The sequence below is a fragment of the Brassica rapa genome, chromosome A09, assembly GCF_000309985.2.
Source record: "Brassica rapa cultivar Chiifu-401-42 chromosome A09, CAAS_Brap_v3.01, whole genome shotgun sequence".
Lineage (NCBI taxonomy): Eukaryota > Viridiplantae > Streptophyta > Magnoliopsida > Brassicales > Brassicaceae > Brassica > Brassica rapa.
The window spans coordinates 21,398,380-21,414,092 of record NC_024803.2 but is presented as its reverse complement, the minus strand read 5'-3'; the positions used below and the strand labels follow the sequence as shown (position 1 = coordinate 21,414,092).

General features: G+C 37.8%; 2 protein-coding genes across 2 annotated transcripts; both read left to right on the top strand.

The window, feature by feature from the left end:
- Nucleotides 1-1,015, top strand: LOC103838834 (NAD(P)H-quinone oxidoreductase subunit T, chloroplastic). Its single transcript, XM_009115285.3, has 2 exons — nucleotides 1-414; nucleotides 481-1,015. Exons 1-2 carry the CDS (start codon nucleotides 107-109, stop codon nucleotides 902-904), a joined length of 732 nt encoding a protein of 243 aa, XP_009113533.1. The 5' UTR covers nucleotides 1-106; the 3' UTR covers nucleotides 905-1,015.
- A 12,535-nt stretch (nucleotides 1,016-13,550) lies between these two features.
- On the top strand, nucleotides 13,551-15,713 carry LOC103838865. The gene is made up of 3 exons (XM_033278403.1): nucleotides 13,551-14,142; nucleotides 14,212-14,268; nucleotides 14,410-15,713. The coding sequence occupies exons 1-3, from the start codon at nucleotides 13,806-13,808 to the stop codon at nucleotides 14,556-14,558; spliced, it is 543 nt and encodes a 180-aa protein (XP_033134294.1). The 5' UTR covers nucleotides 13,551-13,805; the 3' UTR covers nucleotides 14,559-15,713.

The following is a 15,713-nucleotide window of genomic DNA, read 5'->3' as shown; positions in this document are numbered from 1 at the left end:
TATATTGAGGCCATGAGACAAGTTTCCACGGCCAAACCGTAACCAAAAACATAAAAAAAGAAAAGAGAAGAAACAAGCAACAAACTATCTTGAAACACAGTACGCCATGGCTTCTCCAGCTTCCACTTATGCTCGAACTACATGCATTTGTTTTCCAAAAATCCAAAACAGCACGCAATTCATTGACAGGATGGGAGCATTTAGAAATATAACGAGAAGAAGGGTGAGGCTTATTCACGCATCACAAGGTCCAACAAAACCATTGCCTGGAGTAGACACAAGAATCCACTGGGAAAACCCGGACGATGGGTGGATCGGTGGAGGATCCGACACGATCAAACCTGACGATACCAATCTTTTCAGTGATGACAAATTTGCTGAACTAATCAAAGATTCTTTTGATTCTCATTACCAGTAAGACCTCAAGATACTTGTATTTTTTCCAAATCGAATTACAAATGCTATCTGTATCATTGTCAGATTCTTGGGTGTTTCCACGGATGCTGATCTTGAAGATATAAAATCTGCTTACCGGAGATTATCGAAAGAGTATCATCCAGACACAACTTCATTACCACTTAAAACAGCTTCAGACAAGTTCATGAAACTAAGAGAAGTCTACGATGTTTTGAGCGACGAGGAGAGTAGGAGATTCTATGACTGGACACTGGCTCAGGAGGTTGCTAGTCGTCAAGCTGAGAAGATGAGAATGAAGCTTGAGGATCCGAAAGAGCAAGAATTTCGGAATTATGAATCTATACCCGATATGGTTGATCGGTTAGGTGGAAGGAACATGGATCTTAGTGATCAAGCCATGACTGCCCTTACGTTCGATGTTTTGATCATTGTATTTGCCGTTTGTTGTATAGTCTATGTGGTTGTCTTTAAAGATCCTTATTACTAGGTAAGGAGCTATATACAGGGAAGATGAAATTCAGGGAAATTTGTATAGGTGGAAAATGGAACATTTATAGATTATAACATAATCTGATTACAAGTGGTCGTCGTCTAGCCATAGTTAGATTCGGTGACATCGGTATTTGACAAATTTGTTACTTTGGTCTGGGCTCAATATCAATGAAAAATGTTAGTGAGGATGAGACTAGAACATAAAGAGTAAAACGTAAATGACGACTAGTTTTTTTTCTTTCAAATTCATAGAACAAGAAAGGAAATTAGACCAATCTGGTAATGCATAAACTATGTACAATTCTCTTGAATTACCATCGTTATTACAATAAAAAATTATTTAGGATAACTCAAGTCATAAATTAGACCTCACCATAGAGTCTAAAATTCGATCTATTAGGATCACATGACTCTGAACTAAACTCCCTTGAGTCTAGACTTCAATCTCTCTGAAAATAATTCACCAACTACGTCATCACCTAATGCAGAGCAATAACATCAAAATCTTGATCACACAAGCGCCAAATATATATCTCTCCGTTTTCTTATTTTGCATAGACAATTTTCTTCATAGAGACACGTCTTCCTTTTATACCATATATAAAATTGCTACTCAAGATCTTCCGGAGCACTTTAAACAACTTTCCTTTCTCTTTAGTGGAAAACTTACTCTTCAAATTTCCATATATGTTTATCTTCAAGCACATGTTCTTTTTTCCTTTTTCAAGTTTAACAAGTCTACGCACATTACAATACACAAACTCTAACACAACCCATCTTCATGACACACACATGTAATACCTCTTGTAATACTTCGCGAACTAATACAAAACCTTATATAAAACTGCATCTTCAATCTTCCCTTTTTTGACTTTGTATGTGAGCTCATAAACTTTAGATGAAAAAAACATCTTCAATCTCTCTCTATGAATCACATCATAGTCAAAACTAATATGAAGATCTACATCTGATATTTCATAGTTTGTACTGGTTTTTGACCATGATATAAGTCTGGTTTTAGAGTATTTCGTATATATTTTGAGTCTTTTTAGAGTCATTGCATATTTAGGTTCATTTTGGACAACATTGCAGCTTTTGGAGCAATTTGGAGACTGACGGACCATGAACCTGCAAAGATCTAGTTGGATTCAATTTATGAGTCTATGTTTTAATCGACACCACCCTTGGCCTTAGTCGTCACCCTCCATTTTTTACAAGACATTCCAATTTTAAAGATATTAAAAAGTTCCAAAGTTTTATTTAATGGCAAAAGAGCCCAATTTGTGTGTTTAGATTATATATTAATTTTTAGAGTTTTTGTAACTTATGCTTGGATACTGAGAGATTAGAGCATGAAGATTTTTGTGGAGAGAGATCTGAACTCATACCTGTTGAGAGAAGATTTTGAACTCTTTTTTTACTCTATTATTTAATTACGCAATTTATTCAGATTTTGATTTGTGTTTTCTTGCTCATGTCTGAGTAGTACCATTTTTAGATTTAGGGTTCTTCAAAGGTTAATGAATGAATTGTTTGACTCGATTGAATTGGTAGGGTAGTCAATTAGTTTTTCAGCTAAGTTGTTCTTAAAGCTATTAGATTCTAGAATAATTGATAGATGAGACAGCCTGATTAATTACCTGAACTGAATTTAGATGAGTTAAATTACGTATCCACAAATTTTGTATAAATTACTGATATTTGGTTTAGAAGTTTAGTAAACTAATTAAATACTAGACTTTAACCCGCACAACCGCACGGGTGTTTGTTATCACTTTAATATAAATATTTATACTATTTTTCAAACACAATAATATGTTTTAATATTTTTTTTATTAAATTAATTATTTGAAATTGTCATACGTATTTGTTACTTTTATTATATATCTATTTAATTAGATTTTTTGTTACATATATTAGATGAGCTAAGATATACAAAGTTCATCACATTTCAAATTATTTTTAACTTAACTTTTATATTGTTAAGACTAAAATTTTATATGTAAGTTTTCAGTTTATGTTATAAAAAATATAATTTAGTAGTTTTATTTGATATTTATAACAATTTTAAAATATTTATATACACTAATTTTTAAGCATTTAGTATTAAGAGTAGCAATAGATAGAGATATCAAAGAATAACAATCCTATTTGTGTCTAACTCAATTATCCATGATCCCTAACACCCTAAACCTAACAAGCGACTACTCAGCGATAAACAAAGAAATCACAGAGACAATAGATGAAGAAAACATGTTGAATCAACATATAAATAAGATAGGGTTCATGAATCTTCTCAAGGCGAGAGAGATGAAGCCTTCTCCCTTTCAAGGTAGCAAATCTTCAAGTACAAAAGTCTCAAATGGTTTCTTGTGTAAAAACTAGCGTAGAATAGTATAGAGAAAGAGAAAAAGAAGATATATAGAGGCCACAGGCGGCTGCGGAGGAAATAAAGAGAAACTAAGGCAAATCCCTAAATAGAATCTTTATTTCCATAAATATCGGGAACAGACAGTCGGATTTCTCCGCTCGATCGGGAACAGTCACTTCAGACTGTTTTGTGTGAAAATCACCAAATTGCACTGTTTTCTGTCTCTTTGGCTCCAACTGGTCCATCTCCTATCCAGTACAACTCCAGACCTGTAATGACTCGAAAAAGACTAGAAAGACTCGATAAAAACTCAAAAACCAATTAGAAAACATATATACAATGATATCAAAAACACCATATATCAATTCCCCCAGACTTAAATCCTTGATTGTCCTCGAACAAGGCCAAGTATCAAGAACATGGAGAAAGGTTTGAAAGTGTGGGAACTCTCCTATTTTCATCAACCATACTTTAACCACAAATCTCTGAACCATACAAGCAGTAAAACTAGGACAGCACACCCTTACGAAACCCCACTGACCGCTATTCAAGATCGGCTCCATACTCTATATCTCAAATCTACAAAAGCTACACCTTCCAGAAAAAACTCCTTACATTCAATTAAGAGTGGCGTGAGCTTCTCATCACATGCATTAGTCAAGGTTACGGTTTAGGTATCAAACAAGCCTTTTATGTGTTTAGGTGGAGATAATCAGTGTTTAGGGATTACCATTTTTCGTAGAGGATGCAGGATATCGCACAAAATTGCAAGAGCGGATAGACCCATTGATGTCCACAGCCTCTACTCGTTTTCGCATGTTCTCACTTCAGCACAGTTACTCTGATTAGGCGCCTGCTCTTTCCTTGGAACAGTCGCTCATATCATTTGCATTTCCTTCATTCTTTCAACTTGGTACCCATTCTTTCACTTGACCTTCCCAGTGGCTCTTGTTTCTTTTGAAATCTTCCGCTCCTCCATCACCTTATTCTGATGGACGTTTTTTTTTTGAAGAAAACATGGTGATGATGACGAAGAAGGAGGTAACACATGATGGTTTCGATGTGCGACTGGTGGTCCTGATTACCTTCTCATTCCTGTTTCTTTCAACTGCGTCGATCCTTTCCTCTCCGGCCATTTTGCACATATCTGCACATAAGATACTGAAAAGCAAATGCATGAGGGTGGAATAAAGGCTTAGGGTTTCAAGGTGGGTACTAGCTAAAAATGAGCTAGCCACTCAGGATCAACAAGATGGATAGAAAGAATAAGAAGTCCTAAGTGTGATCTCGTTACCCTAATCTAACGTCCATGACAAGAAGAATTGCAGTCTGATGTGATCTTGGCGAGCAAAGGAATTGATGCAAAGGAGATAGAACAGATTGTACCAGAACTTAAGGATAGAACAGCTTGTACCAGAACTTAAGGAAGTCAAAGAATGCGACTCGGTGGATGCTACATAATGGATGCAATCCAGTGGATGCGATTTTATGGATGCAGCTGAGTGGATGCGGCCCCGTGGATGCCATTCTGATGATTTAAACGTACCACTTGGTCCGATGACTAGGACTAAGAAAGCAAGGTTCCAACAAGCTCTTCACCAACTCCTACACACTATCCAGGGCAGTCTAGAGTGTGCTGATCCAACCACATTGGTTGTGATTCAAGCCGCCTAGCTCATTCATCAAGAGAGGTGTTGTGACTTGCACTCTTTTCCTTGGTTTGGTTTTGTCCCACTAGATTTTTCAAACAAGATTTTTAATGAGGCTTGGACACAACACTACCCATGAGCCTCTTGATGAAACCATGCCCATTTCTTGTCCCATTTTCGTCTATGAAGAAGGATCCATAAGTCTATCTTTTAAATTTGAACTTTAGTCTTTATTTTCATTAATTATATTGTGTTTCCAAGAAGTTGTGCATGTACAGTCTTATTTTCTATATATTGGTGATGATTGGTTCGACAGTGGCTTTAAAAATTTAGATGTAGATGTTTAGATGTAGATAAATTGGTTGTAGCTGTAAAGTTGTCAGTGTAGACTTTTTCTGCAGAGACTTTTGTTGTTGTTAAATTTGTTGTAGCTCTAAGTTATAGGCTGTAGATATTTTAAAATAAAATATATGAAATATGTGTTCTATATATAAAAATATTATTTTATATGAATTAAAATAATTTATATTAATATTTTTTAATAAATTATCAAAATTTATTGTAATTTAAAATGTGATATGCAAATAATATTTCTATTATTTAAATATCTTAATAATTAAAAAACACTCAAATTCAAAATTGAAATATTTATAAAAGTTTTTATTATGATTATATAATTTATTTGATATTATAGATATTTTTTTTTTCGTTTTACAGATTTTACAGCATATAAAAAGATGATGTAGCATTTTTGCCTAAAATACATAAGAAAAAATTTTGCTTTATTTTTTTTACTGTAGCTTTAAAAATAAAGCTAAAGCATGATTGGTAAAGCTAAATAAGAACTTGATGTAGACTTTAATTTTTAAAAGTAAAGCTACAACATGATTGGTAAAATTTAGTGATTTAAAAATAAATAAAGCTAAAGTAGGGAGATAAGCCCAACCAATCACCCCCATTATGGACGAAATTCCTCAATAAAATCATCAAACTCTTTTCTTTTCAAGGCATTCTCTGAATCTTGTTTGATCACATCTTGTCTAGTGTAATTTGGATCTTCGATCCTTACATTACAAGTAAATCTGATAGTCTGAGAGCCAATTCCACAACTCTTAGAAGTATCATCTCAATCCACTGCTTATTTCACTATCACAATCGTTGGAGAGCAATCAGGCAAGTGATCAATATTTCCAGGATCACTTCAAGTGGTATCACAGCAGATCTCCATAATCCGGTTGTGTTTTTCCAGTTCTGCAACTTTTAGACTTTTCGTTTTCTGTTGTCAGATCTGTTCTAAAGTTTGGATCTTGTTAGATTCGTGATTAATCTATCTAGATATTGTTAGATCCGTGTTTATTAAGATCAGATCTACCTAGAACAAGTGTTGAAATTGCTAAATAACTTAACTTGATTCACAAAAATTGCAGATAAAAGAATTAGGGTTCTTATTGAAAATTGGAATCTGATTAATCTAGATTCAAGTCCATTACTTTCTGTTATATTATGTTTCTGTGATCTCTTTTACTGGGTTTGTGTTTGGAAAATCAACAGGAACCATGGGAGAAGAAGACAATCGGAACAATGGAATGGATCAACTGCTACTTGATGCTTTAACTGCACACATGATTACTTTGATGGATCAGAGACTAGAGAACGTCAGGGCTGAGGTTGTGCATTCAGATTGGGAGAGACCCAGAAGAATTGCAAACCAACCTACTACAGAAAGTTACTATAGCCATTCAAACCGATCCAGTGGCTCCATAAGAAGAAGACAAGACAGAGGAGATATGCCACACACCAATGACTCTCTTGGTGGCTTGAAACTGAAGATTCCTGAGTTTAAAGGCACTGCTGATCCAGAAGAATATTTAGAGTGGGAAAAGAAGATTGAACTTGTGTTCAATTTCAGAGACTACACTCAAGAGTACAAGATGAAGCTTGCTCCTACTGAGTTCAAAGAGTATGCGCTAAGTTGGTGGGATAACTTGTTTACAGCAAGAAGAAGGGCTGGAGATTTTCCTGTTGAAACCAGGAACAAGATGAAGATGATCATGAGGAAGATATTCATACCAAGCCACTACCACAGAGAGCTGCACTTCGAGCTCAGGACACTGCCTCAAGGAAGTAAATCAGTTGAAGAATATTATAAAGAGATGGAAACCCTTATGCTGAGAGCTGATATACAAGAAGACAGAGAAGCAACAATGGCCAGATTCATGGGTGGTCAAAACCGAGACATCATGGACAGACTAGAAGTTCATCACTATGTCGAGATGGAGGAACTTCTACATAAGGCAATTATGTTTGAGCAGCAGCTAAAACGAAGAAGTTACAAGTCTAGCTATGGAGCCAGCAAGCCACACTACCAGAAGGACGAAAAAACCAGAGAATCCAAACCATTTTCCAAGCCTAGAGTGGAGGAACATAGTATTAAAGGAAAGGAAGTAGCCACTGCATCTAAAACCAGAGACATACAGTGTTACAAGTGTAAAGGTTATGGAAACTATGCCAGTAGCTGGTCCAACGAAAGGGTAATACTCATCAGAGAATATGGAGAAATTGAATCAGAGAAAGATGAACAATCATAGTCTGAAGAAGAAAGGGTGGAAATGCAAGCTCGTGGAGAGTTACTTGTCGCAAGAAGAACACTGAATCTACAAGCCAAGACTGTTAGAGATGAGCAAAAAGATAATCTGTTTCATACTCGCTTTATGGTTCAAGGCAAGGTGTGCATTTTGGTTATAGATGGAGGGAGTTGTACAAACGCTGCAAGTGAAACCATGGTTGAGAAACTTGGTCTGAAGATCATGAAAATACCAACAACCTACAAGTTACAATGGCTTAACGATGAAAGAGAGCTGGAGGTGAAACACCAAGTCAAGATACCATTGTCTATTGGCTCACTAGATCAGCTCTTGCCTTACTCTTAGCAAGAAACTTATTTCAATTAGAATGTTTTCACGATGAGAATGAAGCTCTCACTTTTATCTATCAATCCTAGGGCAAGTTCTAGGTAGCTAATCTAGAAACATGCATTAATGAACAATCCTAATGATAATTACCACAATTCAGCAATCTATAGTTGGGGCTAATCCCTCATAACCTATTTAAACCTTAAATCTAATAGTGAAACTACTTAGACATGGTCAAGCAATTCATGAAAGCAATTAGGTTAGAAAACTTCATAGAATATTAAAATAGATATTAATGGAGTTCCAATCACAAATTATAACTTTGGATCTTCTCTCCAATCTATCACAATTCTAAAACCTTTTGCTGAAAGTAATAAAACTAAAAAGACATAAAAGCACCACTTTGCCTCTAACATGGTGGCAAAGCTTATATAGTTAGGTTAAAACTCGTCAGGGGTGATCTTGTAAATTGGTGAAGACTTGGGCTTCAAGTTGGATGTGACCAAACATGCTTTATGCGCGCTTCGCTGTCGATCGATGTTCAGGTGTGAACATCGATCGATATCCTCCTCCAATATCGACCGATGGTCGAGCTCGATGGTCATCTCGGGTGCTTGCTCCAAATATCTCCAAAATGCTCCAAAATCATCACTTATCTCCAAATCACTCCTGATCTTAGAAATATAATAAATAGACTCTATAATATAATAATTGATAGTAAAAATACCTATAAACCATGGATGAAAATAGGTCAAATCCATGGTCTATCAATTCGCTTTGATTCCTCGCTGGGTGACGATGTAACCCAAGAACTCGCTGGAGGTGACGCCGAAGGTGCATTTTGCCGGGTTGATTATCATGCCGCATTCGTTCAATGTCTTGAAGCACTCCCTTAGGTGATTCAGGTGATCTGTTGCGTGAAGTGACTTTACCAGCATATCGTCGATGTAAACTTACATCGCGTTCCCCACTTTGTCAGCAAACATTCGATTGACGAGTCGTTTGTAAGTCGCTCCTGCGTTCTTGAGGCCGAATGGCATTACTTTATAGCATTAAGTACCCCCTGTCGGTGATGAATGTTTTCTTCTCTCGATCGTCTGGATGTATCATGATATGATTATAACCTGAGATGGCATCCATGAAGGTCAGGAGTTCGTTTCGGGCAGTCGACTCGACTAGTTGATCGATATGCGGAAGCGGATAACTGTCTTTTGGGAAAGCCTTGTTTAAGTCTATGAAATTGACGCAAACATGCCATTTTCCATTCTTCTTTTTTACAACGACCGGATTGGCTAACCACTCCGGGTATCGCACCTTAATTTACGATTGAACGGCTGTGAGCAGTTGCTCGACCTTTTTGTTTACGGCTTTGCTTTGTTCGGGACCAAGTTTACGTTTTTTTGGGGGATAGGCTTGATAGTTGGATCTACATTCAACTCGTTATTTTGTTATGGCGGGGTTGATACCTTTTATATATGAGGTTGTCTATGCAAAAGTAGACATGTTTTGCTTCAGGAATTCGATGATTGCGCGTTGCATTTCGTCAGAGAGGAACACGCCGATTTGGACCACTTTGCTTTGGTCGGCCTCATCAACCGAGATCTCCAGAATCTCGTCCTTCTGAGGCTGGATTTGCTTCGATATCACATTGATGTGAGGAGTCGACTGTTGCATCTTTACAGTAGCGATCAATAGATCGCATGCGGCCTGCTCGTCTCCTCGAAGGGTTTGTATTTGACCGCTGGGTCCCAGTAACTATATGCACTGATGGTACGTAGATGATATCGCCTTCATCGAGTGTAACCAAGGGGTTCTGAGGATCGCATTATATGGTGCCGTTGTGCGAATCACGGAGAATTTGACAGTGTGTGTTACTCTGCACGCATAGACTGGGAGTTTGATCATGCCGATCATCGTCTCGGAAGCTCTGTTGAATCCTGTGAAGGATCAGGACGATGGTTTCATGTCGCGCAAGTCGACTCCCATCTTATCGAGTGTATCGCGGAAGATCAGATCGACTGATCTGCCCATGTCGAATAATACTTTGGCGACGTCACACGTCGCAATATCCAATTCGACGAGTAAAGGGTCATTATGCGGCATGTGGACGCCGATGGCATCATCAGGCGAGAAAGTGATATGGTAATAATTCTCGGGTTTTGATGGCCATTTCTTTGAGGTCACAGCGTGTCGACGATAATCTTTGACTGATCGAACCAAGTCCCTGCAAGGAGGTGATCCCCCCCCCCCCCCATGATTACATTTAGGAACGGGGTGCACTCCGCTCGCTTATTCCGCAGTTGAGTCTTCAGATCGTCGGATAGGTCTTCGATGATAGTTATGGCCCGTCGCTAGCTTTGGCCTTTGTTTCTTCCAACCTTTGCCTTAAGTCGGAACGCTTTGGTCGATTGAGCTTGATTCTGACGTCTTCTGATTTTGAGTTGACCTGGTCGCGAAAGTCGACGACTCGAGCCTTTAAGTGTGGTTGAATGCTATTGTTGTCGACTCGTTTGGCTTTAGATTCTTTGATGACCGTTCGAAGGGCATTGTTGGAGTCGCGCGCGCTTCCGGCTGCTTGTGCCTTTCTCTTAAGTTTACTCCTTAAGTCACATGATCCGTTCGGGCTACTGCCACTTTCACTCGGTCGTTCGATAAAATGTTCGCGCGAGTCACGGACTACAGCGTCTTCTTCTTCATCAGACGAAGAAAGTGATCGCGCGAGGATGACCTGGACGCATTCGACTCGTTTGGCTTTAGATTCTTTGTTGACCGTTTGAAGGGTATTGTTGGAGTCGCGAGCGCTTCCGGCTGCTTGTGACTTTCTCTTAAGTTTACTCCTTAAGTCGCATGATCCGTTCGGGCTAATGCCACTTTCACTTGGTCGTTCGATGGAACGTTCGCGCGAGTCACGGACTACATCGTCTTGTTCTTCATCAGATGAAGAACGTGGTCGCATGAGGATGACCTGGATGCGTCGACGGTTGTGTGGCTGCTCGTTGTCGGCGCCGGCTTTGCATTCTTCTTGTTCGTCAGGTTGGTCGTCCTTTGTGTGTTTGGGTCGAGCACCAGCTTGAGCAGCCCTGTCCTTAGGCCTCTGGGCTTTCTTTTCTTTGTTTTTGCTCCAGCTCTTGGCGTATTCGGCCTCGGCTTGGGTTGCTCGACGTTTGACGTCCCTTTCTCGTAGGATGAGAATAGGGCGTCGACCAAATTCCTGCAGTTTCTGGTGTCGTGCGCCTTGGATTTATGGTAACTGCACCATTGATTTAGGTCGGTGGATCTAGGACTCGAACTTGAAGACGCCTCTCTGTCCCAGACATTCCATCCTTTTACGCGCACGACGACTTTTGACCCCGAGAGCTCGTTTTCATTAACAACATAAACAAAAATTTTCCTTTGGTTTGTTTTATTGTCAGGGGTCTGCTGTTGAGGTTCCTGGCGTGCCTCGAATTTTGGAACTGCTGGTTTGGTCAAGTTCATTTTCTTGTGTATCGCTGCTGTATCCTCCTCCATTTGGATGAAGTTGTTTGATCTGGCGATAGCGTCTTTAAGCAACTAGGTGGGGTTTCGATAGAGATCTTCACGAAAAGGGGAGTGAACGAAGAGAGTGTTCATCAGAGCATCGACGGCGATGCTGTCCGGGATATGTACTTTTGCGACGACAGCTTTGAACTTCTCCATGTAGTCACGGAGGCTCTGGTTTTCACCCTTAGATAGATTCCAAAGGTCAGATAGGGTTGCTCCCTACCTTGTAAACATGATGTACTGTTTGAGGAAGGTGGATGACAAGTCGTGGAAAATCACTGACAGAATTTTCTTTTAATCCGGTGAACCAGCTGAGTGCTAGTCCTTGAAGACTTTCAACGAAGAGTCGGCAATACCCAGCGTATCTTTCTTTGTCGGAAAAGTTAGTTCACCCCATCGCGATGTTGAATGCAGTAATATGGTCGGTCGGGTCGGTTTTTTCTGGCGAAAGACGAAAGACGGATTTTCTCCGCCGGTCGGTATCGTACGTCGGTGACTAGTCGGGTAAATGGGGTCCTTTGGGTTTCAGCGAGAATTCGTTCGAACAGCGGCGCAGAGGTGGGTGCCTAGAGGATCTTGTCCCAGATATCCAGAACCGACTGCTTGAGCTTGGTGAGCTCCCGGATGGTCGTAAGGTCTGGTCCTCCGGGAGTTTGGACAGCGTTTTTTTCTGCTGGGTTTTCGGCGCCGGCCGTTCGATAGGTGTTGAACAGCTGTCTTCGAATCGTCATGGCTAGATCCTCGGGGTTTCCAGCTAAAGGAGCTAAGATGGCGGCGATAGCGGCGAGCTGCTTGTTCATCGCCTTTTGAACGACATCTTGCTGAGCCATTCTTTCCATTATGGTGTCGACGAAAGCTGATGCTGTTGGAGTGGCTTTGTTCGGAGGTGACTCGTTGCCGGACGGAGAGTCTGAGTTAGCCATGATCTTGCTGATGCTACTTTGTCAGGCCCCACAGTGGGCGCCAACTGTTTGAACCGAGAACTATCGATAAACTAGTAAGAAGCAGAGACGAGAACTTGTCGTTGGGTCGAGACAAAAGCGTTTATTAGATTAGAGTGTCTTTCGGTCGATTTACAAATAAGGAAATAAGCGGTAGAAAGAAAACCGGTAAAAGCTTGTTCGCAGGAAGGTACAAATCGGCGAGAAATAGAAATGAAACCCTAGTTCTAGCCGAAAGAAAGTGTGTGGTGATTTTGCGGATCCCTTTCTTGGTGTACTTCCTCTCCTTATATAGTCGCTTCGACCTTTTTTGACCTAGTTCGTTTTGTGCTTTTGGGCCTCGGCCTGTCGGACCTTCAGAGTAAAGCGCTCTGGCGAGCCGTTGGAGGAAGGCGCTTCAGTCGCTGGCTCGAGTCGACTTAAAAGCAGTGGAGAGTCCTTCCAGCGTTCTATCGCTGAGCCTAGCCGACAACTCCGATTCTATCGGGCCGGGCCGGCTGACTGGTGGGCCTTGTGGGAGGATGTAATCCAGTCCCAACAACTTGCATATCCAAAAGCATTCAAATGGCTTCAAAACATTGAAAAGTTTCAAAAATAAGGTAGTAGCTTAAAACAACCAAAAGAATTTTCAAAAGGTAAGATTATTAAGCAACAAGAGGTTACCAAATAAAAAATATAATTTTTAAATCTACTTGAAATGAAAAACCTGCAAAAACAAAATAAATCAGTGAGAAAGACATGACATAAAAATGAAAAATTGATATAAAATTTGGTGTTTTTAGGTTCAAAGAGATTAGAGAGAGGTTGGAGAATTTTAGAATAAGAAACCCTACATTTTTGTTGTAGCCATTTGAGAGGAAAAAATAGAATGTGTAAAAAAAATTTAGACTTCTTACAATGAGACAATTGAATAAAATTTTCAACTGTTGAATTGCTACACTGGAACTGTTGAAAAACAAAAAAAAAAGGATGTGGCTTCAACTCAATTGAATTAATTTAACCTATTGAAAGAGTATTAATCGGGACCCACCAACTTCTCTTGCACAATTGTGAACACAAATTGGAGAAGGCTTAGGGAAATGTCTTTCTTTTGGCTGAAAAACAAAAAGATTGGATTGGCCCATGTGTCATCACATCATTAGTTATCTAGATTTTATATATTTTTATTTAATCTTTGTTTTTAAGATATATTATCATATTGGAAATATTTTTAAAAAAACTATATATATAAAAATTCATAACTTTTTATACTCTATAAATAAATATTTGGTTCATTTGATTTGGACACAGAAAAAAAATTCTTTTTACAATAAAATTGTTATTATTCTCTCTTTTGTGTAAAATGGTTCAAAATAATAATCTTTTTTAATACTCAAACCTCTACAAATCATCCTTATAATTATCAAAATGCCAACAATTACCAACCCCAAAATGTACAAAATTTTGGTTTTTCATTAAATTTTCCTATGACTTCATATTTTCCAAATTATCGCCCATATCAATGATGCCATATTCATTTCAACCACCTCTTTATTCTTCTACTTCCACGGGTAGTGAAAATGTTCCAAATGTTGGAACAATTGAATTTCCTGGATTTTCTACACAAACAACTCATGAAGGCATAAACGGTGTTCATGAAATCACTCCCAATCCAGAGGATTCAACTACAACTCGCCGGAAAAACCCCAAATGGACTACTACACAAAATCTGGTGCTGCTCGGTGGATGGATTAAATATGAAACGGATATCGTTGTTGGCAGAAACCAAAAAAGTGAATCATATTGGGGAAACATTGTTGAGTACTGTAAGTGGACATATTGGAGCTTCGTGCAGGAATCTTTATAACTACATGAACAAAATATTGGGTATGTGGATTGGTGCTTATGATAATGTTAAATGTATGCAGCAAAGCGGTGGTCAAAGAATGATGTTTTAGCTAAAGCGCACGAACTATACTCAAGTGGTAAGAATAGACATTTCAATTTAATGTCAGAATGGCTCGTTGTCCGTGATCACCCACACTATGGTAGTCAAGTAGAAGAAAACAATGGCTCTGGAAGTAGTTGATCTAAGAGTCCCCGAAAGTGATGCAAGTGACTCTCTAATTCTGTAGGACCGAGTGCAGGTCCAATGGGGAGGGATGCAACTAATAACAAAGATTTAAAAAAAAAAGTAAAGGTGCAGCTTTGGAATCGGTTAACGAAGAATGGAATGAATTCAAACAATTCAAGAAGAAAGAGTTGGAACAATTGAAAAAAACATCTATGAGGCAAGAGGAAACAAACCAACTGATGAAATAAAACACTAAAACAAAAAAAAATGAATATGTTGAAGTTATGTGAAAAAAGATCATCTTGATGACCGGGGCAAAGAATTGTTGGAGAAGTTGACCCCCAATCTATTTGGAAATTAGTAGACCCACAATCTTCAATAATGTGTGTTTGTTTTTATACTTTAATAATGTGTGTTTGTTTGTTTTAATAATGTGTGTTCATCTTTTTCAATTTTAATAATGTATGTTTTTTTTATGTTATGATAATGTGTTTTCGTTTCTTTATCCATTAATAATGTATGTTTGGCTCTTTTTCTTTAGTAAAGTGTTGTCTTTTCGATTCTTGTAATTTTGTTTGTATTCAATCTGTGATTTTTAGATTATGTTGATATAATGTTTGTTTGAAGTCTCTAAATTTCAGCTATTCAATTTCTTATAAATAAAGCTTGTTTCCAGATGTAACAATAACACAAATCTCATATTATTAAAAATCAATGGATTCGTCATAACAACATTTGTGGTATCGACGTGTCATCACAAGGATGATTCTTAGAATCCTTATGAAAATAATGTTGGTTCATCTAAATATATATTATACATTTTATTAAACTAAGTATTTAATTTATTAGTAGCGTACAAAAAATATTATTTATTCTTTCCTTAAATAAAAATGTGGAAATTTCAATTCTACCACAAGTTTGATAACACTTTTCAAATTTACCATTAATGAATGACTATTTTCACAAATACCTTAAATTTGTGATAAAATAACATTAAGCTAATTTTTTAAAAATATTTATAGGGAAATTGCTACAAATACCACATTCATAGTACCACTTTTCATGTTTACACTAATCATTTTTACCCTCATTTTAATGAAGGGTAAAAGACACTTATACCCATAGGGTTAACTAGTCTAGACTTAGAGTTTAGAGTTGAGGGGTGAGTAGCGTTTTTGGAATGTGAAATTTAAGATTCTAATAAATATATAAATAAATACTTAAAAATATATAAAAAATAGTTTCAAACATAATTTTCGATTTTCAAAAGAAATTTTGAAAAAAATATAAACAAATTTCGAAAAAATATTAAAAATTAATTTAAAAAAAAAAGTTCGAATTTGAAAAACTATAATT

Bases quoted from the DNA above. Each gene is read 5' to 3' on its own strand.
- LOC103838834 (XM_009115285.3), top strand. From the start codon at position 107: ATGGCTTCTCCAGCTTCCACTTATGCTCGAACTACATGCATTTGTTTT. The intron at 415-480 runs GTAAGACCTCAA...TATCATTGTCAG, and splicing joins TCTTTTGATTCTCATTACCA to ATTCTTGGGTGTTTCCACGG.
- LOC103838865 (XM_033278403.1), top strand. From the start codon at position 13,806: ATGATGCCATATTCATTTCAACCACCTCTTTATTCTTCTACTTCCACG. The intron at 14,143-14,211 runs CTTTATAACTAC...AAATGTATGCAG, and splicing joins TTGGAGCTTCGTGCAGGAAT to CAAAGCGGTGGTCAAAGAAT. The intron at 14,269-14,409 runs GTAAGAATAGAC...AGTGACTCTCTA, and splicing joins GCACGAACTATACTCAAGTG to ATTCTGTAGGACCGAGTGCA.